The sequence below is a fragment of the Filicampus tigris genome, chromosome 19 (genome assembly GCF_054856515.1).
Source record: "Filicampus tigris isolate MCC_2025a chromosome 19, RoL_Ftig_1.0, whole genome shotgun sequence".
NCBI classification, from domain to species: domain Eukaryota; kingdom Metazoa; phylum Chordata; class Actinopteri; order Syngnathiformes; family Syngnathidae; genus Filicampus; species Filicampus tigris.
The window spans coordinates 4,019,605-4,040,910 of record NC_141235.1 but is presented as its reverse complement, the minus strand read 5'-3'; the positions used below and the strand labels follow the sequence as shown (position 1 = coordinate 4,040,910).

Below are 21,306 nucleotides of genomic sequence, written 5' to 3'. Positions count from 1 at the left end.
GTGGCAGCACTCCCCATAAACTTAAGTGCACAAACTTAATGCCCCTCATTTATCCATTATTAAATTATTCATATAGACCAGGGGCACCAACATGGTGCCCAAAGACCACATGAGTAGGTCGTTCTAAAATGCTTCGCCAGTGAACGGACATTGTGATTTTCCAGGGAGGTTGTAGAAGTGATTATTGGAAATGTAAATAAACATGTGCAGAGGCTGTTAAAAAAAGTGTGACAATGTTGATATTTACTGTATCTATTTTTATACTTGTTAAATCATTGTCGATTCAATCATTGATTGCAATCATTATTGCATATTCACATAGATGAATACCACTAATGATTAAATGTGTTATTTCATAATTACATATGAAACTGGTATCCCTTCACATTAATCAATATCCAAGACGCAGCTCTCTATCAAAACGATTGATGGCCCCTGATTTTCCCCTGCAAGGACCACATCCAATATGGCGGTAAAGACGACGTACATCGCAGCGCTCAAGACCGGACCTGTATGTATAACGTTTATGCCCCAAAATACCCGGTTGTCACCGCCCATTCGTTTGCTTCTTTTCATTTACTGTTTAGATGGGTACGTCACATACGGACGCGTCCACTTTTTATTGTGTTACTCTTCCCGTCCAAACTTAATTCATTTTCAAACTGACAGCTTGCGTTAAGATCACCATGAGGCCGTGACTCTACATAATTTTCTTTTGAAAACCTTATACAACAACAGCGACCATGAAGCTTCTCCATCGAGACATTGAAAAAGATAACGCCGGGTGAGTAGCTGGCTGACGAGCTAATGTAGCTAGCTGCCGTAGCTAGGCCGGCATGCTGGTGTATTTTTACAGCTGTTGCCCACGTGCTTCTCACCAGCACGTTTGTTGACATTTGGTGACGAAAATAAGACATCTACTACGAGGGAAGATGTTGAATCACATGCAAAAACCAGGCTGTTTGCATGTCTTGCCAGCTAGCATATAAACTGAAGTGTAAACAAAACCAAATACTGGAGTGATCCAATGTAAAATTTGTGTGTACTTTTGCAGTCAGGTGACTCTGATGCCAGAGGAAGCAGAAGATATGTGGCACACCTACAACCTGCTGCAACAGGGGGACAGTTTGAGAGCATCCACTATAAGGTACCCCCTACAACCATGTGTATACTAGTTGTGACGCATAGGGCTGGATTTGCAAATCCAGACCTCCCCCAACTTTTTTTCTGACCACGCAGAAAAGTACAGACAGAATCCACTACTGGAAGCGTGGGCAGCTCCAGAGTTCGGACGACTTTGACGTTATGTGTGGAGACCATCGACTTTGACACGCAGGCCTGCCAGCTGAGAGTCAAGGGCACCAACATCGAGGAGAACCAGTATGTCAAGGTTGGCACTCATTTACAGTCACTTTAAGGTCTGCTCACAAATTGGGCTGAGCGATTTTGAAAAGTAATCCAATTGCAATATTTTTCCCCTCAATATTGCGATTTGATATGCAATTATTCAGGCTTCAGCTCAACTCAACTTTGTTTATAGTGCACTCTAAAAACAACAATACAATGAAAAGAGCAAGGGGCACCAAAATTGACCCCTGTGGAACACAATACTAGTGAGGCACAGTGCGTCGAGGCTAACACGCCAAGTCTGCCTGCCAAGTCAGTTCCAACAAAACAAAACAAGGCACACCTCGTCGCCAGGAGAATGTCATTAAAAACTCAGTATCTTAAAACCTGACTGGAAAACCTCCATGATGTCAAAGTCATCCCAAATAGATTACACATTACATAATTATATATTTATGGTGCATAAATGTTTTGGTGTAATGTTCTTCATTAATCAGATGGGGGCCTACCACACTATTGAGCTGGAGCTCAACAGGAAGTTCACGCTTGCTAAAAAGAGCTGGGACAGCATCGTGTTGGCCAGAATCGGTAAGCGGCAACTGCATGACGATTTTCAACGTCGACAACGTTACTTTGGCACGATTCGGCCCATTGACGCTCGCGCGGACTGCGCCGCAGACGAGGCGTGCGACGCCACGCAGAAGGCGGACGTGGCCGCCGTGGTGATGCAGGAGGGTCTGGCCAACCTGGTGCTGGTGACCCCCGCCATGACGCTTCTGCGGGCCAAAGTGGAGCTCACCATTCCTCGCAAGCGGAGGGGAAGCTGCACCCAGCACGAAAAGGTGCATCTGTACTCCCGTTGTTTCATGCACGCATCGCATGTGCGTGAGCTCCCCTTGGCGTCTCCTCGCAGGCTCTGGAAAGGTTCTACGAAGCCGTCATGCAGGCCATACTTCGCCACGTTAATTTTGACGGTAAGACTTTACCGCCGTTGCACTACTCACCAAGCGTCAGGGACAAGTTCATTTGAGGTTCATCTCAAATTCAAAATGTTTGTGAGTAGCCTCTATTGCGGTGTTGCCATATTAACTTGTTTGCTTGTTCCGCAGTGGTGAAATGCATCCTGGTGGCCAGTCCGGGTTTCGTGAAGGACCAGTTCATGACGTATCTCTTTAAAGAGGCCGTGCGACACGACAACAAGGTGCTGCTGGAGAACCGACCCAAGTTCATGATGGTCCACTCGTCATCCGGTCACAAGTACTCACTCAAAGGTGACAAGAGGAAGTCTTGCAATAGTCAAGTATTGGTCAGCAGCAGGTTTGAAATCAAGAATTATGTGTGGTAAAGAGTGACACAAAATAACAATACTGGCAGACATTCTTTATCCTCTGTGAAGAACCGAATTGAAAAAAACCTGCAGTTCTTTACATTCTATTTAACTATATCATCACTGTTTCTGTTTATCAATTACAATCTTATAGCAAGACTAGTTCCCTCATTAAAAAGAACATTGCACAATTATTTCAATGATGAAAAGTGAGGTGAGATGCAGGAGTTAGTAAGATTAGTTTAGAAATTCAGAAAAATGGCAAAGGCATCAAGGGTTTTCATGAATTGAATTTAGTTTAATGTATCCTCTTAATGTTCTTTCTCTTTTCACATGTGACTACAATACTGCTTGATTTGCAGAAATCCTCTCGGACCCCACAGTGACAAACAGGCTGTCAGATACCAAGGTGACATTCCTCTGTTTCCATAATGTGGACTTTATAAAGCATACAGAGTGTAGGATTTTTTTTTTTAAATGTGATTTTTCTCATTGCAGGCTGCTGGAGAGGTGAAAGCACTGGAGGACTTCTACAAGATGCTCCAACATGAACCCGACAGAGCTTTTTATGGGTAAACGCTAGTAGATGGTGTTGATTTTTTTTTTTTTTTACTTTTGGTGATAAACTTTCATCTCCACGCTTCCTCACAGACTCGCTCATGTGGAACGGGCCGCAGACGCCCTCGCCGTCGACACTTTACTGGTCAGCGATAAGCTCTTCAGGCAAGTAACGTGCATATCAACCTTCATAGAGCCGAGGCGCACGTTTTAAATGACAAAAGTCGACACCACCCCTACCAAAACACAAATGTCACCAAAAGTGTGTACAGTGAAATAATGATATCTCGATTTACTCACAAATGCACTTACTCAGTGTGAATCCCCTGCTCACTGCTTGTGATCGCATCCGTGCAGACACCAGGATGTGCCCACCAGGGCGCGCTACGTCCGCCTGGTGGACAAAGTGAGAGACAGCGGCGGCAATGTCAGGTAAGCCTGAAAAAAAATGGAGTACAGTGAGGACACGTTTGAGATATGTTGATGCAGATGTTTTTGTTTTTTTCCCACGCAGAATATTCTCAAGCCTTCACGTCTCTGGCGAACGTAAGTTGAAACACTAATTAACCATGCCAAAAACAAACGCACGTAGCAGTAGTCCTGCGCATGTTTCACTTCAAGTCATTTTACCCGTTTGTTTAGAACTGACTCAACTGAGCGGAGTGGCGGCCATCTTGCGGTTTCCCATCGCCGATGTTTCGGAGGGCGAAGACGACAGCAGCTCAGAAGACGACTGAGTATAAACATTTGGCTGATTAAAAAAGACAAAAACGGAGCAACTCTCGAATGTGTCGTAAATAAAGTGTGTAGGTCACCACATACGATTTCCCACCAGAATTCCATCGCTCCTCACCAAAAGTAAACCAACACAGGAAAAGATGCAAAAATATATACTTTATTATGCCATTTTAAAAAATAACTCTTACCGCTGTATTTCACCAAGCTACTGTACAAATCAAGTAAGCAGGATTTTTCCATGTGAATTCCAATGTACATCACTTGCAGGTATGATAGAAAGTTAGACAGCAAGCTCACCCGTAGTGCCAACAGGGCTAAAGTGCTTTTTTTTTTTTTTTACCCTCACTTTTGACCCAGGCCAAGATGATCCTCAATTATCTGTATCAAAATGTCAATTGCATATCATTTAAAATATAATTAATAGGCTGTCTGATGTTAATAGATGATTAGTATTTTTTTTTTTAAGTATAGGAATCAGTGCAAAAGTGGCGGAAACAGTTCTCAGGACTATTTCAAGCTCCCCAATGAACGCTGGCCATAAAGTCCATATATACATGACTTACTCTTCCCCGTTTCGAGGTTCCCCCGATCACCCTTCTGCAGGAACATGTCATATTTGTGTATTTTGGATACTTTTCTCCCTGTTGATGTCATAAGTGGCCAAATTTGCCTCAATTAATATCGAAGGATTAAACTCTACTCCTCATTCCACTGACTCAAAGTCAAATCTAAATCCAATTCATTTTGGGAGGGGGGGGGGGGGGGGGGGGCGGTCACTCGGCAGGACACTGGTAGTTCTTGACCCAGGTCAGATCCTCCAGCGTGCCCCAGTGGAGGTAAACGATGGAGCAGGTAACCATGACGTGCATGATCTGGTGACTGTTACCCCAGTTGTCAAAGAGGCCCGGGACGAAGCGCTCGGGGATCTGGACCACGTTGACCAGCCCCCCCAGCACGGCCAGAGCGTCCATGATGAGGAAGAGGCGCAGCGAGTCGGGGCTGCCCGCCCCGCCGCCGTACACGCGGAACAGGAAGAGGCTGAAGCGGAACATGGCCTGCCACACGAAGGCCCGCAGGCGCAGGACGTTGGTGCGGGCCGTGGTGGCGCAGTAGATGCCGTAGGCCGACAGGAAGATGTAGGCCAGCAGGGCGGCCTGCTGCACCGTCGGGAAGCAAAGGAGCGTGATATGGATGATGGGAAGTGCGCCTGGTGACAAGGAGGGGCATGAGATAAGAGGGTAGGTTGTGAGCAGGGTTAGAACACTTTGGGATTTTTCATTAGAGTTTTTATGTCATTTTGACTTTTTAATGCAAATTCCGAAGTAAAGTAGCAGTTATTTGAAGGCTAGAATTACCGTAGCATCAATGCTAATGTCGTTTGCTCACCTACGGTGTTTTGCATCCTTAGCATTAAGCTAACAGATGAAATGATATAGCTTGGTTAAATATACAATGTTCATTCCTCTTTGGTTTTATGTGTGAGTATTACCGTAAACTTCAAACCGGGGGTGTCGAATGAACTTTTTTTAAAAGGACGACGCGAGCGCTTTTTGCCAAGGCGCCGAAAGACCCACCTAGCGTGTTCACCAAGCACACGCCGAACATGTCCAGCGAGAGCAGAGTGTCGTACACATGCTCGCCGCCGACGTGGTTCATGAACACGTGGTAGAGCACCGAGCCCAGCGTGGGGCTGAGGCAGGCCAGGTAGTGGACCACGCCGATCCAGACGCTGTCCACCTCCCTCCAGGGGATGCTGAAGGGCAGCAGCACCAGAAACAGGAAGAAGGGGATGCCTGGGAAGGCCAGACGTTTGAAAATTGGAGATCACTCCACTCATGCACAATTCGATATTTTCCTAAAAAGACAAGCCGTTGATGTTACACTTTACTAAAAACACGTTCTGATATTACACTTTCCTAAAATGAAACCAAACTGATGCGATTTTTTAAATTAACGTCTCAAAACTTAAATGGAAAAGAATGCTTCACTGAGGGTTATTTTTATGAAAACAACCTTCCGACACTTTGTCGAAATACTTTTTTCAACCACTGCGGATAATGCGCTATAAAAAAGCTGTAGAGGGGGAAAAAAAAAAAGAGCCTACAATACAAACCCAGTAGTTCAATTGGTGAAGCCCAGATTTCAATGCAAACATGGTGAAGCAGCATTCAGCCGTTATGCTGCACGCAAATGGAATAAGAGCCCAACAGCAGTGAAGTCAGCTGCAAGTGTAATTGCTTTTGACTCCAGGTTTAAAATCATGCCCTTGCATATGTGCACTTCAACTTGAGTACTTGAGCCACCTGAGTGCGTTTCCCTGCTCATCTGCTAAAGACTCAGTTAGCAGCGAGATATTTCCAGGCCAGGGCAGATTACAGCTAATCCCATATCCTCATTACACACTACTGTCAAGTAATCTTTGAAAAGTAGCCGCAAGTGAGAGTCCGGCAGACACCCGCGACTTTGTACACAGACGCCACCTGCAAGAACCTGCAGCTAATGTCAGGATGGTAAGCACGGTCTGATAAAGATGAAAACAAAAGCGACTTACCATGACTGTAGATGTTGCCCAGCTCATTGTGCATGTAAAAGAGACTCCGCACACACTCGTGAGCGGTGGACACGGGCCGGTAGCCGGTCAGGACGTATTTGTTAAACTGAAGATGCGAAGGAGTTTTGGTGAAGTCCAACAGCCGCGGGCCCGGGTGAACCATCCTGACCACTTGCCCGTACGGCCCGGCATCCTACGCCAGGCCTCGCCGCGGCAATCTGCGAGCCATCCCGCGGCTCAGCTGGAAGGACAGCATGGACGGACGGACAGGGCGAGCGAGCGAGCGACCTGAAGTCGCTCGGGTTGGAGTGGCACGCTCGCTCGCGGCCAATCAGCGCACGCTTCTTATTCTTAAGGATAAAGCTGCGCTAATCCTCACCTAAACGGCCACGCGCAATTGCAGCCGCCTCTTATTTTAGCAAGTAAGTCCATCACACCTTAACCGTATTGGAAACAGATCTTTTAAAATGTGTTAAAACCAGTGGCAGTTTTTGACATGTGCTTTATGTGCAGCCGCACATTTGCGCATTATCAGCAACAACAGGGCTTCTGAGGGACACTGGCTTTCTGGTTCTATCATTTTTTTTTGGGGGGGGGGTTTATTTACAGGATTGAGGGATCGGTAAAATGAGTTTCCTTCAAGAATAAACGAAACATTTTAGTTTTCTTTATATCCTGCTGACAAGAACGGATGTGATGAAACTGATGAAAAAATGCCGAGTAGTCAAACAAGGCCTAAGCACTTAGTAGATTCAACAAAAAAAGCAAAACTGAATTTAAGTCTGTTTGAGTTTAAAGTTACATTGAAGCTGCTTTTGTGTTTTTTTTTTCCCCATTTCATCATTTCAAAACAGCCTCTGAATTTGCCTTGCCTGGACACTTGTGTTACAAATTGTAGGAGCACAAAACTGAAGTGTGTCTTGAATTTTAATCACTCAAACACTGTACAATAACACCACATTCTTACCAGTAGTTAAGAAAAAAAAACACCCAAAACTCAAAGGACCATGCAAAATAAATTAGAAAGCATTTTGTTTTTATATAGAAATAGATATGTAGGAGACAAAACTGACTGATTCAATCAAAAACACTAAGAAGGGCAAAACTTCCATTTGTCACAGTATTTGTTTGCATGTACAGTGAACCCTTAAGTGCAGGACGGAAAGATGTTGCTAAGAGGTATATTTTGATATAATACACAGATAACATGGCAACTAAAATCTCTAAAAAAAAAAAAAAGGTTAAACAAGTAAATAAAACTAATATACAATCAGGAAGTGATGAAAACTATCATACAATGACATGGGAAGGAGGTGATGACAGCGGGGTTAACCTGTGTGGAACAAGACGCATTAATCTTTTTACATTTTTATATTTACAAGTCGGTTCTTACCTTGGTAGCCACCGTTTCCAAAGAAGCCATTCAAGTCGTATTTAGCATTTTTTGATCCTGAAGATAAGTGTCACAAAAGTTAGCTTTTTAAAATTTTTTTTTTTTTTCTAAATAATTCAATTTGTGTCTCTTGCCTTGAGGGTGAAAATGCAGTTTGAGGTGCTGCTGGATGTGAAGCTGCCGCGGCGTCTGCGCCGGGTCGTCCGGCTGCTCCGACCCTCGGGCCGCGGCCTGCCCGTCCGCGTCCGAATTGAACGCCAGGCCGTCGGCGCCCGTGAGGTCGGAGGCGAAGTCGTCCGTTCTCGCCGGCGTGAAGTCGGAGTCCAGCGGCAAGGGAGTGGGTGCCGCAGGGAGTGAAATCACTAGAAAGAAAATGAGCATTTATCACCTTAACATCAAGTATGGAAACCGGGAAAATTGATACGTTACCTTCTGGCTGCAGTTTGCTTCCACTTATGTAACCCACATTTTCTGAAAATTATAAAAAAAACATTTTTTAAATTCAACTGAGTGTCTGCTCCAAACAAAGACGACAAAATTACTACTGATGTTGTACTCTCCTAAAATGACAGCCCAAGTGATGACTTGCTTATTGCCGCAGTAACTTGAAGTTTAAGACTTGAAACTTATTAAAATATTATTTTTTAATATGAATACGTATTAATTAAAATAAAATATTCACCAATTCCTACTTACCATATTTATTATTCGACATGCCCTCGCCCACTCGTGACAGATTTGGATCGCCTCCCACTGAGAAGAAATGAAGACCAAAATCGCCACACAATTAAATCTTTAAAAGCTGAAAACTGTTCCCTTAGTGGAGGGCGTACCGTTGGCATTGTCAGCTGTGCCAGGCTGCGATTCATACGGTGAACCTGTTTAAGGTCAAGAGAAATACTGTCATTCAGATTGCACGCCCATCTCGATTGATCAACTTGCGCTCTACCTGATCGGCCGTCAGAAGCAGATTCAAGAGGCTGCCTCTGGTGGAGTGCCAGGTTATCCACTAAAACATTCAAATCAAATTAGACACAAGTGGCTCGTGTGTAGCAAAGCATAAAAGAAAAACAAACCGTGTTTCCCAGCGGGCTTCCCTTCACCCCCAAGGCCTTGTGACCCATAGGAACCGTCGCTACCAGCACCTTGGCAACCGCATAAAAGCATGATCAAATAAAAACACCCTCCTCCCCAAAAAACAAGTCATATTTGAAGGCTCTCACCATTGTTCGCATTTGGTCCAAATACCAGAGGACCTGACTGATATGGTAAAGCCGCTGGACCTGAAGGGAATAAAAACCAAATGAGCAACAAGCAGCACAAAAGAAGACGTTTCAGATTGGTTTCCTGGATTTGATGCTGAAGATATTCACCATATTGTCCAACACCAGGAGACTTGAGCTGAGGGACAAACCCAACAGGTTGCACTTCCTGGGGCATTCTGCCATAACCTGCACAGGGAACAGCCATCAGGACGACGACAACAACAACCTGTGTGTGTGTGTGTGTGTGTGTGTGTGTGTGTTAAAACTTGACTCACCATATTTGCCAGCCATGTGTCCATTACTGCCATGACCTAGAAGGTGACCGATATTGGGGCTGCCGCCATACCCTGACCAGAAACAACAGTTAAAGGCCCCCGGTGCGCATTTGTAACTCATCGATACTTACCGTATTGTCCCGGTGCAACACCGCCCATATTGGCCGCACCTAGAATTGTATCAACATAGAAAAGGATTTAGACTGACTGGGAAACAAATTCTGTTTTTAAAATAGACACTGTGTCGTGATGAGACATGGCCAGAATACCTATCAGTGACATACTGTCTGAAACAATAGGCCTACCATATTTTCCAGATTTCACGTCAGCAGCGGGTCCATAGATGCCATAGCCTGCATTATAAATTGGCAGTTTCACAAATAATGAGGAAAATAAAGCCTAATATTAATCCAGCAAAGTGGTTGAGAAAGAGTGGGGAAAAAAATTGATAGTTCCGTTGTTTGAGTAAGTTAGCAAAACAACGGCTAGCCCACTAGCTTACATCATCACTCAATCATTTTAACGATGTCGGAATTTCCGCCACATCTATTTTTTTTAAATCTACAGCAGTAGAGAAGATGGCTAAAAATAATTCTCAATTGGTCTGTCTTGGTCAAATGAGACAAGAGTTTGACATGATGAAAAGGTCTATATGTAATTCATTTCGGAATTCATGCATCCCATAATTACCTCCACCATTATTTCCTGTCTGAGGGTTGCCACCAAACAGCAATCCACCAATGCCTGGATCAACACAGAAGATTATGGACAAAACCAATAAACTCTTTTTGTGGAGTTACAGCTTTGAGAAACTGATTTCGAATGACCACGAACAAAAACGCACCATACTTGGCGTTTGCTTTCTCAGGACTCATCGCAGGCTGACCCCTGTAAGGTAAGCCCTCCATTCCTGGCACAGGTGTGTGTGAGGGGGGGGGGGGGGGGGGGGGGAATAGTGTTGCTACTATACTACAAGGTTTTTTTTTTCCTTGACTAAACTACACCGAAAAACGGAATTAAAAAGATTTAACATACCGCCGTACGCCGGGTCTTGGTTTCCATTTGGACTGAGGCCAACTGGCTGTGGCTCAGGCTGATTTGCACCTGCAGAAATGAACATTTCAGTGAATATCACAGAAGACAGATGGGTCTCATTAAAAAAAAAAAATCTCAATCTAAGATTTGTAGTGACAGGCAGAACAATAAATGCCCTTCCACTCGATGGCAGAAAGAGTTCACTTGTGTATCCGCCTGTTGACATTCATACAACAGATTAAGTCCTGGCACATGAAGCAGTGGCCATTTGGGTTTTGGTATATGCTACTATATACTTTTTGTGACATTTTTTTGGTGGCGTGCTGTGAGATTTTCGTGCAAAATGTGTCTTGGCACAAAAAATAGAAAAGGAAAAAAATCTAATCAAATTTAACCTCACATCAAATTGCGTATTCGGCATCGTCTTACCATCTACTCCAGCTGGGGCGCCATTATAAGGCACCTGTACACCGGAACCTGCAAATTCAGCATAAAAATCAATAAATTCTCAAAAGTGACATCTGATTAGGGTCCAAATTGTCTTACCTGATTTTGCATCACTTGTCGGAACACCATGGCCAAGATCTAGATAAAATTTAAACATTATACATACATTTTTATTTATTTATTTTTTTTATATAAAAACATGTCCCAATTATGTTCACGGGTGAGCTGGACCCTATGTCAGCTGGTGGAGTGAAACAGTATAAATCCAAAATTAATCTTTCTAAAGCAATAAATGGTTTGAAGATGATGACGTCACATACTAGCATAGTTGGGCTGCACGCCAGCAACATAGCCGTTTGGATAGCCTGGAACAAAAACAAAAAAAGTAACACAAGCCTGTGTTAAGCATCCAGTCTACCTCAGGGGCGGAGCCACATGGTGTCCACAGACTGCCCACTCAGTGAGATTCATGAAAAAAATATACTTTAAAATTTTTAGTATGTTATTAATTTGTTTAAATTGTGTTTCGTTGTGTTTTTTATTTGATTGAATATTAAGAATGGCATAATTGTGGTTGTCTAAGGAAGATTTGAAGATCAGTGAGAGAAATATTCAGGCCCGCCCTGATTTTTCAAGGCCCACCTACTAGCCACGTTCTGGCTCCGCCCCTGGTTTACCTGCTTTAGAATTTTTGCCTGCATTTCCTATAAATATAGGAAAAAAAAGTACCATGCATTTTGTTTGTGTACAAGACATAGACATGGTTTAAAATCTTATTTAAATGTTGACCTTTGTAAGAGTTTCCCTTGACATAGCCAGCTCCTCCGATGTTGACTCCTGGTCTGTAAACTGAGGAAGCACGATGAAAATGTTAACTGTTAGTGAAATGCTTTTGGGTTGAGGGAATCGGGTACTCACTTGGCTGTTGGGGTTTGCCTGCATTAGGATATCCAAGGCCTACGCGCACACACACATGCACGAGTTGGCATATTTGTCATTATTGGTTTGTTAGTCAATCTTACCAGGTCCATATCCATTATTAGGTCCAGCATAGCCTCCAAGTCCATAACCTTCAAAACATAGATTTGCAGTTTAAATGTATTGTCAGTTTAAAAGTCAAGACTGACGCATAAATTTGATTTACCGGGTTTGGCACCAAATTTGTTTGGAACACCTCCTCCGTAACCTGATAAAGTATAATGACAAAAAAAAAAAAAAAAAAGAAGAACAACATGGATTTGCAAGTTTAATTTGTTCCATGAGTCCAAGCTTTACTTTTTAAAAGAAAAAAAATGGAGTCATTAATACCTTTTGTGTTGGTACCCACTGACACACCAGCTCCTATATTATAAAGTTAAAAAAAGAAAAAAAAAAAAAAGAAAAAAATGTTTTACCTACAAATGCTTAATAATCACATCACAATGTAAACAATACCAGACATCTTCATTTTTATTCTTTTACCTGGTCTAGGTATTTTCATCCACTGTCCATTTGGACCCCCTGGGCCACAATCTACAAAAAAAAAAGTACATTTATTTTACAATAGCAAACGAATGATTGATGATTAAAAAAAGATTTACATTATCTAACCAATGCACATTGATCTGTACACAGTATGTGCTTAAGGTGAAATTGACGTATAAAAGTGAAGTTTACCAGGTTTGCCTGCTTTAGCTCCCGGTCCCTTGGATATTGGAGCTCCTCCATTCTCTAAAATTCAGGACAGATTTGAACGTTAGCGCACCTATAATTAATCATATTGTTTATGGATGCAAATGAAGCGTTTTTTGTTTTGTAATACGTTAAATTGCACACCATGCAGCAAACCGACGAGAGCACACTTCAAGTATCATGTCAGGCATCATGTAAGTTACGTATTAACTGATTGAATCTACTGTTACACAGGTTACAGTTTAGCTTATTTCCACATTAAAGCCAGCAAGCTTTGTGAAACAAAATTCAACTCTTGGCAAACTCGTAAACTTTAAAACACTGTCCATTTGCCCATTCAACTTCAGATTTGGGGGGAAAAAAAAACAAACAAACTGACATTTAAAACAAGAGTGTTTGAACATTTAAACATGCACTACAGGCAAACGCATCTAATTCAGGATTCCGTTAGTTAAGCAGAGGACCCGAGTTCCCCTGAGAGTTTGACACCTTTGACCATCCGCCTGTCACTTGCGTCCTCTGTCTCCAGACTTTGGACTTCTTCCTCCCGGGGTACTTGAGCCGCTGGCTTTTGCTCAGGATGGATGACGTTCTTTGAACTCGGAGCAGCGTAACCCTCACCGTTGACGCCCACCCCAAATACATCATCATCGGCCTCTGGACTTTTTTGTGTGGGCAGATCGCCGCCAAAAACATAACCTAGAGGCCATACATGTTGTCAACGTTGTGCTAACTCTTCGGATTTGAAAAAAATAAAATAAAAAAATGCAGCGCCAATTCAAAAAAAGCAATAGATTTTAATGAACAAATTCTACAGGGATCTTGCTAATGTAAAAGCTTGGTGGGCCGGATTAAAGAACAGAGTGGGCTCTATGTACTTGTACTTTGATATCGCACCTTTTCAAGGGCCCCAAGTCACGTCTTGACTCAAGTCAGACTTCAATTGCCAATTTTCAGACTTGGCTTGACCAAAACTTATGAAAGGCTGGACTTGACTTGGACTCGGGCTCAATGACTTTGACTATAAAACCCACAAGACAGGTAAGCTCTGTTAACTTCCGTAAATAAAAGTAAGCTTCATATCATTTGTGCATTTAATTGAGACTGGTTCGGGACCATTTAAAACTGATGGAAGTGGCTAATTTGCAAATATACAGCATGTTGTCATTGAGCAACATCGTATGACTTGTCTTGACCTGCTTAATTTTTGCTTTAGTAACTTGGTTGATACTTAAAGACTTTTGACTTGCAAACGAGACATCTTGGTACTTGCCTTGAGGAGGGGCTACAGGTCTACCTCCTGCAGGGTTACTGTGCGGTCCAGCTTCATAAGTGGGGGGCTTCAGACTTTTGTCCGGTGGTCTCATGAGCACTGACCCAGGAGAAGATTCAGGCCCAAGCTTGGGCTCTTTGCCCTGAGGGAAGACGGGTACATATGCCGGCGTAGCCTGCGGCATGGGCTGAGGCTGCATGTAGTTTTTCCCTTGCGGCACAGGCGAGGGCAGTTTCTGGTATTGGTCTTTGGTGACCAGAACGAGGCGGCCGCTGGTGGGCTCAGGCGCCGGAGGCGCGTCACCTTCGATAATCGGTCGCTGAGGTGAGGCGCCCTCCCGGAGTGTTGGTTGCTGAGGTGACAGAACATCACCTTTAAGACCTTTGCCATTTGGGGCACCTGGCATCTTTGGACCTTTACCATACGGCATCTGGCCAAATCCTGAGACGCAAATAGAGTCATGTTCATATTTACTGTTTATAAAAAAAATAAATAAATAATAATAAAAAATTTTTTTAAAAATCGGTCTGTGTGAGATGTCACAGCGGTTTGTTTTGTTTATGTAACATTGATTGAAAATTGTGTACATGCTAAGTGTTGGGGCGTTATGGTTCTCCCTTTAAAGTGCCTAGCCGCCCTCTTGTCTAACTCATGTTACAAAATTATCCTTCAAAAATAATTTTGATTTTAGATGAAATGTGTATGCACTTCACGTATGCAGTATAACGTCCATAAGCAGGCTTTACTTACCAGGGTTTGGTGCTTTAGCTGGTTGATTTGGTATGCCTGCGAATATTAACACGTAAGCTCTTCCCGGTCTGGATATCATAACGCGGGGGAAGAACTACTACCTTGCCCGGGTAACACAGGTCCAACGCCTTTCGTGGCCTGAGGGGGTGAGCCAGGTCCTAGTCCCCCTGCTCCATATCCTGAATGAAGTGGTTGATATTTATTATAATACCACAAACAGATCGCTCAAGTGGAACGAAGAGTGTCCTACTCGTTCTTGAATTCCCCCCCCCCAAAAAAAAAAAAACGCACCATTGAGTTTATTCCCGGCTCCTCCGAGTGCTGCACCATTTCCAGCTGCTGAAGGAAAGCGCAACAATAAATAAGACACCGGAAAGACCAGTGCTTAAGCATTGATATTGAAAGGGTGTCACCATTGGGTTTGGCTCCATATCCTTTTGTGCCACCAGCTCCAGCTCCATAACCTCAAAGCAAACGATCGTTAAATGCGCCATTTCTGAATCGTTGGTATCAGAGTGAAGCCGAAGCGCGATCTCCACTACCGTTCGGTTTGGCTCCATATCCACCGGGAACAACTCCAGTTGCATAACCTTGATTTCAAAAGATCCACATGGAGGTTATACTTGGCGCCAATTGCGGAACACACCATCGTAACATGTTTTCGGAGACGGTAGTACCTCCTCTGTTTGCCCCATATCCTGAAAAACAAGGACATTTACTTTGATACCTATACTTACATAATACACACATTTTGAATGGTTTAGACTCACCACTTGGCTTGACGCCATTCGCAGTTGGAATATTGCCATATCCTTGAAGAAAAAGAAAAAAAAGTGAAAACAAGATGACACTCACATCTATGAATAAGTCTTGAACCGAACATGCATAATTTCAGGAATGTGGGAGGAAGCCAGAGTATATACACACATGGTATAATCACCATATCTACCTGGTTTTACAGAATAGTTAGTGCCACTATTGGGGTATTCATAACCTTCAGAATGAAGCACGAAAAATAAAAGCATCCATCATACTGATTATATGTTTTGATTAAAAAGATGACTACAATGACCCACCGGTTGGTATACCTCCAATGCCGCTCTGGGCTCTGGCACCTGCATAACCTTCAGTTTACAAAAAAGGGATTTTATGAGACATTTATTATGGAAATAGAAATATTAGTCACGCTTGTAACACTGAAATAAATGGAAATGCCATTAATCTGTTCCGCCCCGGTATTGCTGCGTGTGAGTGCCTTCTGTGAGCTCACCATTGGGGGCAGCACCTTGTCTGCTGGCTATGCCCGCTGCGCCTCCATATCCTGAACATTTAAAATGATCAACTTTGGCGTAAGACGATGCCCAAATGACTTTTTGTCTCAACAGTAAAAAAAAAAAAAAAATGCGCCAACCTGGTTTGGGTCCTTTGATTCCTCCACTTCCATACCGATGTCCCAGGCTTAATCCAGCGCTGCCATAACCACCGGTGTAGCCTAAGAATACAAACAAGCGTATGCTCGTCATATCACGATCTGGCCGGAGGGGTCCATGAGGACCGACTTTGACTCACCGCCCATTGGTTCTGCACCATAGCCGTTATATCCAGTCTTGCCGTATGCTGAAGGAATAAATATAAACCATCAGGACAGACTTGTTTGAATTAAAAGAAAGAAAAAAAAAAAAGCCCTACAGAGAAAACGTACGTACCCTTGGCCTGGTTCCTTGCAAGCTGAGGTACCCCCTGACCATAGGACGCTCCCACTCCAGCACCTTATTGAGAATCCATTACAAGTTCACATTGACCTCAAAAAAGAACAGTGGAGGTGTTTCATCACCTGTTCCATAGTATGGCTGGCCGTATCCTTTCACTGGTTTACGTCCAGCAACCCCTAGGCCTGTTAAGGCAAATATGTGATACAAAAAGATATGAATAAATACGCAAATTGACCGGCGTTTTAATAGGGTTTGGTTTTGTAAACGTTACCATTGTTTCCAGCTCCATTTGGAAGACCAGCTTTTGCTCCATGTCCTAATAAAGAGTTGTAATGTGTAGTCTTTTAATAGGTCAGGTAGGACTGCACTAATCAGAAACACTTTGATCCTATCATTTGTTGAACGATTGTCCACAAAACGTGACAGGCAGGTCAAAGATAGCGTAAGTTGCATGGGGGTCATAAATCATCAGACAGTCTGTTCGGTTATTTATAACCCAAATAAAATGTCATAGTTATTTTTTTGTGCCATAAATCATTGAACAGTAAAATCAAAAGGGTCATGCATAAAAAAAATTTAGTAGTCCTATCTGACCTCGTTAGCAGTCTTGTTCATGAATACAGTGTACCCCCACATGCTAGGCATTATTAAATTCACCATTTTAGGGGGGGGGGGGGCCTGTCCTCGGCTATTCCCTGAAAAACAGCTATTTTCTGGTTTTGTTCTCCAATATAAAATAATGCTTTGGCAGCATCTTGGTATGTTTAATTAAGCGAGAAACTTTATTTACTCACGCCATAACCTTGTCTAATCGGGGGGGGGGGTATTTGGCACCATCTTATGAATGATATCGATGGGCAAATAAACCATTTTGGGTGGCCGCCAATCACTCGGGGTGGTTTACTGTACATGTATGCATTACAAAATTTAAACTCCAGCTCCTTGGCCAACCATATTTGCATGTTCTCATTTGAAATACAGAACAGCCACAAGGTTCTCGACAGAGTTATGTTGATGCCAAATCAAAAATTGGCATCTCATAAGCGTGACTCAACTTCTGGCACAAGATGAAGGGAATTGCTTTCCAATATTTTCCACTCAGCAAACTTTCCTTACCATAACCTTTATTGGCAAGTCCACTGTGCGCGTAACCTACAAGGGGTACAAATATATATTTTTTTATTTTCTCAAAATTCAGTACTGTACAGTGAGTAAATTTGAATTGAGTGATCCATCAACCACAACAACTAACAATACACCATACAGCATTTGGCCATACCACTATGAGTGGTCACTCACCATTTGGCTTCACTCCATTTCCACCTTGCGCACTGGTTGCAGGACCATAACCTAACGGAACATTTGTTACCATGTTGCAAGACTTTTAAAATAACCTTAAACATGATTCATTGACTCATCGCATGGCATTAATTGGTCAAATCTATTTATGTACCCTTTATCTGGCCTTTGTTTCCGTTCAGGGGTACAGCAGCAGGACCTCCGTAACCTTAAGAAATCAAGAGTTTTCATGAATGATGCAAAAGGCAGCTGCCAACATCTCTCCTTAATCGAAAATGATCATTACCTTTATTTCCTTGTCCAGCAAACGCACCCGCGTGAGCTCTGTAGCCTGCAATGTGAATATTGGACATCAAAACATTGTAGGAGAGTACATACAATGAGAATTTCTAAGGGAAGCATACCGTAGCCTTTTATTGGATGCTGGTTGGTGGGACCAAAATGGCTGCCATATCCTGCAACAACGATTAAGTGATACGTCAAAGCCCCAAATCAACTTGGAGTTGAATATTGCATCATAACGGATGTCATCCAAAATCACAGACTACCATTTGACTTTATTTCAATACAATGCTTTTCCATATTGGGGGATATCTTCCAAATATGTATTGCTCCCAGACTATTTTTGTTATCTGCTCTATCCATCCAATTAGGGCTTGTCAGTTTCTTGCACTCTCAAAAGTGTCAACTGACTCAACTCAGTCTTGAATATTTTGAAAATTTTTACAATGCATGTTCAGTATGTGACTACCTTGTGGCCACCCTCCTTGACCTCTCCCTGCGCCGTAGCCTTAAAAAGAAATCACAATGTGTCGATTATTCAAAGCAGACCTCCAATAAAAAATAAATTAAAAAAATCTATGAAAAACAAACCTTTCGTTCCCGCTGCATTGGCCATCCCGGCAGCTGCTCCATAGCCTTAAATTTGAGCCAAACTAAAATGAGCTTCATCTTGCAACATCGTTCTTAAGGTCATGTCGCTTTTATTTCACGCTCACTCACCTACACCTTTATTGGGGTAGCCACCATATCCATTCTGCGCACCCATTGGTGAACCTACACCTTTGGGAAAAAGTAGGATGTTAATGCATTTGTGAAAAGGAGATCAGGTTTGCGATTTTGATGATAAACCTTTGGATGGCATCAGCATTCTTGCAGCGCCTCCACCATTGTGCACTCTTCTTCCTAGAACAAAAGGCCATCATTTGCTGCGAACATACGGTATACAAAGACAGTCAAACAAAAATGCTGCATGCACTGAGACTCACCATTGAAGTGTGCTTCGTGGCCTTTGGGTACTCCAGACACTCCTGCGCCATAACCTTCAACAAAATACATATATCACACAGATTAAGACATCACATTTCCATTTATCTTTGATGTAAAATGTTTGAGATGACTTTATAATAATTATAGCGACGCTATTGGATAAAAATCAATAGAGTTGAGCAACTATGAACTGAAGTGGACTAACGCCATTTTGTTGGAGGGGGCTGACTGAACTGAACTACTCAAAAATAACTTTCCACAATGTTCCGATTTGAGATTCAGCTGTTCATATAAATAAATCCTTGACTGTAGCCAGTGAAGACTTATAATAATACTTTGTGGGTGGTAATAGTGGAAGTCAATGCAGCGACTGTGCACGGGCAGTAAAACCACTCGCAGCGGCATGTTAGATTTAGACGGCTGCTGCCACTCAAGCTCGACTGCCTTTGATTCGGCACGGCCGCGCAGAAAACGGAATATATGGCTTAAGGACAACACGGGTACGGTTGCTAAGATTTCCGGTTCACACGACGGTATGAAATTTGACAGGCAAACCCAAGTGTTTGAAAAAGACATTTATCTCAACTGGGAGCAAGTTACACCATTCATGGTACAAGGCCGCAACAAGCATGCTGGCAGGGGATGAGTCATGGTATGAGTTGATTTATAAAAAAATTACAATAAAGTAAATTGACATCGGTTATCACGCAAAATTGTGATGTCATAACCCCTTAACATGTTTTTTTTTTTAATTAGACAATGTAGAAAATATGTTACTTGTGGAAAGGAAATTTAACGTCAGCTCAATAGTGCATTTGACACGGAAGTGCTCAGTCACTAATTTTCAATAAAGTGATGCCACTGGCTATTTATGCATTCTTAATTGACATATTCCTCTATTGAGCCTGCATTTATGATCAATTGGGTACCACGACACCTCACAATGAGATAAAAATTCTGTTCCAATTTAATCTCAAGTTTCATGTACTCACCCCCAGCAGGCACACTCTGAACCAACCACAGGATCAGCACACTCTGAAACACCAAGCATCCACCCATTGCTGGACCTGGAGGGGGGAAAAGGCCTTAAATGTATTTTTTTTGTTCCCAAGAGGAGAATGGGGTGAAGATGAGGAATGCGCAATATAGCCTGATGTGAGGGTCTCATATACACTCTGGCAGCAAGTGCTCCTCCTACAGTCTCCCACCCATCATTCCCTGAATCCACAGTAGCGTTGTAAGCACATACACGCAAAGTGAGCAATTAGGCACTTGAAGCACATTTGCACTTAAGAGAAAGTTAGAGAAGCAAAGAGAGGGTGTTTGGACAGTGACTGATGACCTCTGCATGGCATCCCTCGTGTTTGTCGAGATGATAAAAGCATCTTTGAAACAGTTCAGGGAGGACCAGGAGGGTGTTTTTCTTCGAGGGGTGATGGATGCCGACTGACAATTACAGGGGTACTTTATTACGAGTTTGTGTTAAAACGGGGAATCAGGGTGTAGAGACAGAGTTCATATTTTAATTAAGTGTCTCTCTGGGCGTCTGGACAGATTAAAATTTCAGTCTTGTAGTGGTTAAGATGAAGTTCTCTGCCATCCAGGATACAGTTAAAATGATCATCCATTGGATTGGCGTCATTAGGAAACACAGTATTCCTAATGACACAGCAGAGGGAGGATATATTAATGAAACAATAAAAAGGACCTAAAATTGAACCATGAGGCACACCACAAGTTACTTCAAAGTCCTTTGAGGAGCATGTATCTACTTACCATAACTTCTCAGTTGTCAATATTACAAGCGCTCATGCAATTTTTAAATTAAAAATGTTGGACGCCATTTAAATTATTTAATTTATTTAAATTGTATGTTTTTTTTTGAAAAAGTAAACAGTTGAATGTAAATTTGCCACAAATTTTTACATGTAAAATTTTTAAATTAAAAGATGTCACTATCAAAAATTTTTAAAGTAAAAAAAATAAAAAATAAATTCTAAGCATTCAATGAACCACACATACACCCCAACAATGGAGCGCAGTCCCCATTATGACAGACGTTACCTCAGACGAGGGTGCAGTTAACAGTGAGCCCAGATGTGACTCCATGGAAACCATGAAGGAGATCTTTCGGTTTCCATGGTGTCACCCATACGCACATCACTGGAGTCGGGTGCCCCACTTGCACATTTTTAAGAAAGCACAATGAAAGAGGAAGAGATCTCACCTTTAACTTACATTCCTCACTGGAAGCCCAAATCCTCGTCTTATGAGGTCAAGGAGAGGTTAACGTCTCACCTCCTGCTCCGCCCAGACCTCTCACATACTTGGCTTCTGCACAAACTCGGTCAACACGTCAATTACAAAATCACACGACGTCAAAAAGGCTTCACATG

General features: G+C 42.7%; 3 protein-coding genes and 2 long non-coding RNA genes across 5 annotated transcripts; 1 reads left to right on the top strand and 4 right to left on the bottom strand.

The window, feature by feature from the left end:
- Window positions 1-541: 541 nt before the first annotated feature.
- pelo (pelota mRNA surveillance and ribosome rescue factor) lies at window positions 542-4,007 on the top strand. The gene is made up of 13 exons (XM_086016961.1): window positions 542-784; window positions 1,055-1,147; window positions 1,240-1,390; window positions 1,845-1,935; window positions 2,026-2,189; window positions 2,261-2,321; window positions 2,457-2,618; window positions 3,037-3,083; window positions 3,173-3,246; window positions 3,326-3,397; window positions 3,590-3,664; window positions 3,747-3,778; window positions 3,875-4,007. The coding sequence occupies exons 1-13, from the start codon at window positions 744-746 to the stop codon at window positions 3,967-3,969; spliced, it is 1,158 nt and encodes a 385-aa protein (XP_085873087.1). The 5' UTR covers window positions 542-743; the 3' UTR covers window positions 3,970-4,007.
- Window positions 4,008-4,106: 99 nt separating this feature from the next.
- On the bottom strand, window positions 4,107-6,836 carry LOC147128952 (progestin and adipoQ receptor family member 4-like). The gene is made up of 3 exons (XM_086016962.1): window positions 6,522-6,836; window positions 5,545-5,763; window positions 4,107-5,177 (listed from the first exon to the last, which is right to left on the bottom strand). The coding sequence occupies exons 1-3, from the start codon at window positions 6,682-6,684 to the stop codon at window positions 4,744-4,746; spliced, it is 816 nt and encodes a 271-aa protein (XP_085873088.1). The 5' UTR covers window positions 6,685-6,836; the 3' UTR covers window positions 4,107-4,743.
- Window positions 6,837-7,215: 379 nt separating this feature from the next.
- On the bottom strand, window positions 7,216-16,094 carry cmn (calymmin). The gene is made up of 37 exons (XM_086016960.1): window positions 16,042-16,094; window positions 15,901-15,951; window positions 15,707-15,754; window positions 15,401-15,442; window positions 15,308-15,328; window positions 15,173-15,220; window positions 15,044-15,094; window positions 14,922-14,969; window positions 14,732-14,809; window positions 14,631-14,666; window positions 13,881-14,321; window positions 12,593-12,646; window positions 12,398-12,448; window positions 12,245-12,277; window positions 12,081-12,122; window positions 11,959-12,006; window positions 11,855-11,893; window positions 11,726-11,785; window positions 11,257-11,301; window positions 11,036-11,074; window positions 10,919-10,966; window positions 10,490-10,558; window positions 10,299-10,364; window positions 10,145-10,198; window positions 9,760-9,807; window positions 9,586-9,624; window positions 9,455-9,526; window positions 9,288-9,365; window positions 9,138-9,197; window positions 8,991-9,059; window positions 8,864-8,923; window positions 8,748-8,792; window positions 8,611-8,667; window positions 8,344-8,385; window positions 8,049-8,276; window positions 7,915-7,971; window positions 7,216-7,854 (listed from the first exon to the last, which is right to left on the bottom strand). Exons 11-37 carry the CDS (start codon window positions 14,308-14,310, stop codon window positions 7,850-7,852), a joined length of 1,938 nt encoding a protein of 645 aa, XP_085873086.1. The 5' UTR covers window positions 14,311-14,321; window positions 14,631-14,666; window positions 14,732-14,809; window positions 14,922-14,969; window positions 15,044-15,094; window positions 15,173-15,220; window positions 15,308-15,328; window positions 15,401-15,442; window positions 15,707-15,754; window positions 15,901-15,951; window positions 16,042-16,094; the 3' UTR covers window positions 7,216-7,849.
- Window positions 16,095-16,218: 124 nt separating this feature from the next.
- Window positions 16,219-18,434, bottom strand: LOC147128950 (uncharacterized). Its single transcript, XR_015082732.1, has 9 exons — window positions 18,393-18,434; window positions 18,046-18,096; window positions 17,928-17,972; window positions 17,796-17,849; window positions 17,642-17,692; window positions 17,459-17,494; window positions 16,614-16,658; window positions 16,465-16,524; window positions 16,219-16,399 (listed from the first exon to the last, which is right to left on the bottom strand). It is a non-coding gene; the product is annotated as an uncharacterized LOC147128950 (long non-coding RNA).
- A 222-nt stretch (window positions 18,435-18,656) lies between these two features.
- Window positions 18,657-18,947, bottom strand: LOC147128949 (uncharacterized). Its single transcript, XR_015082447.1, has 3 exons — window positions 18,910-18,947; window positions 18,773-18,826; window positions 18,657-18,703 (listed from the first exon to the last, which is right to left on the bottom strand). It is a non-coding gene; the product is annotated as an uncharacterized LOC147128949 (long non-coding RNA).
- Between the last annotated feature and the right edge of the window lie 2,359 nt (window positions 18,948-21,306).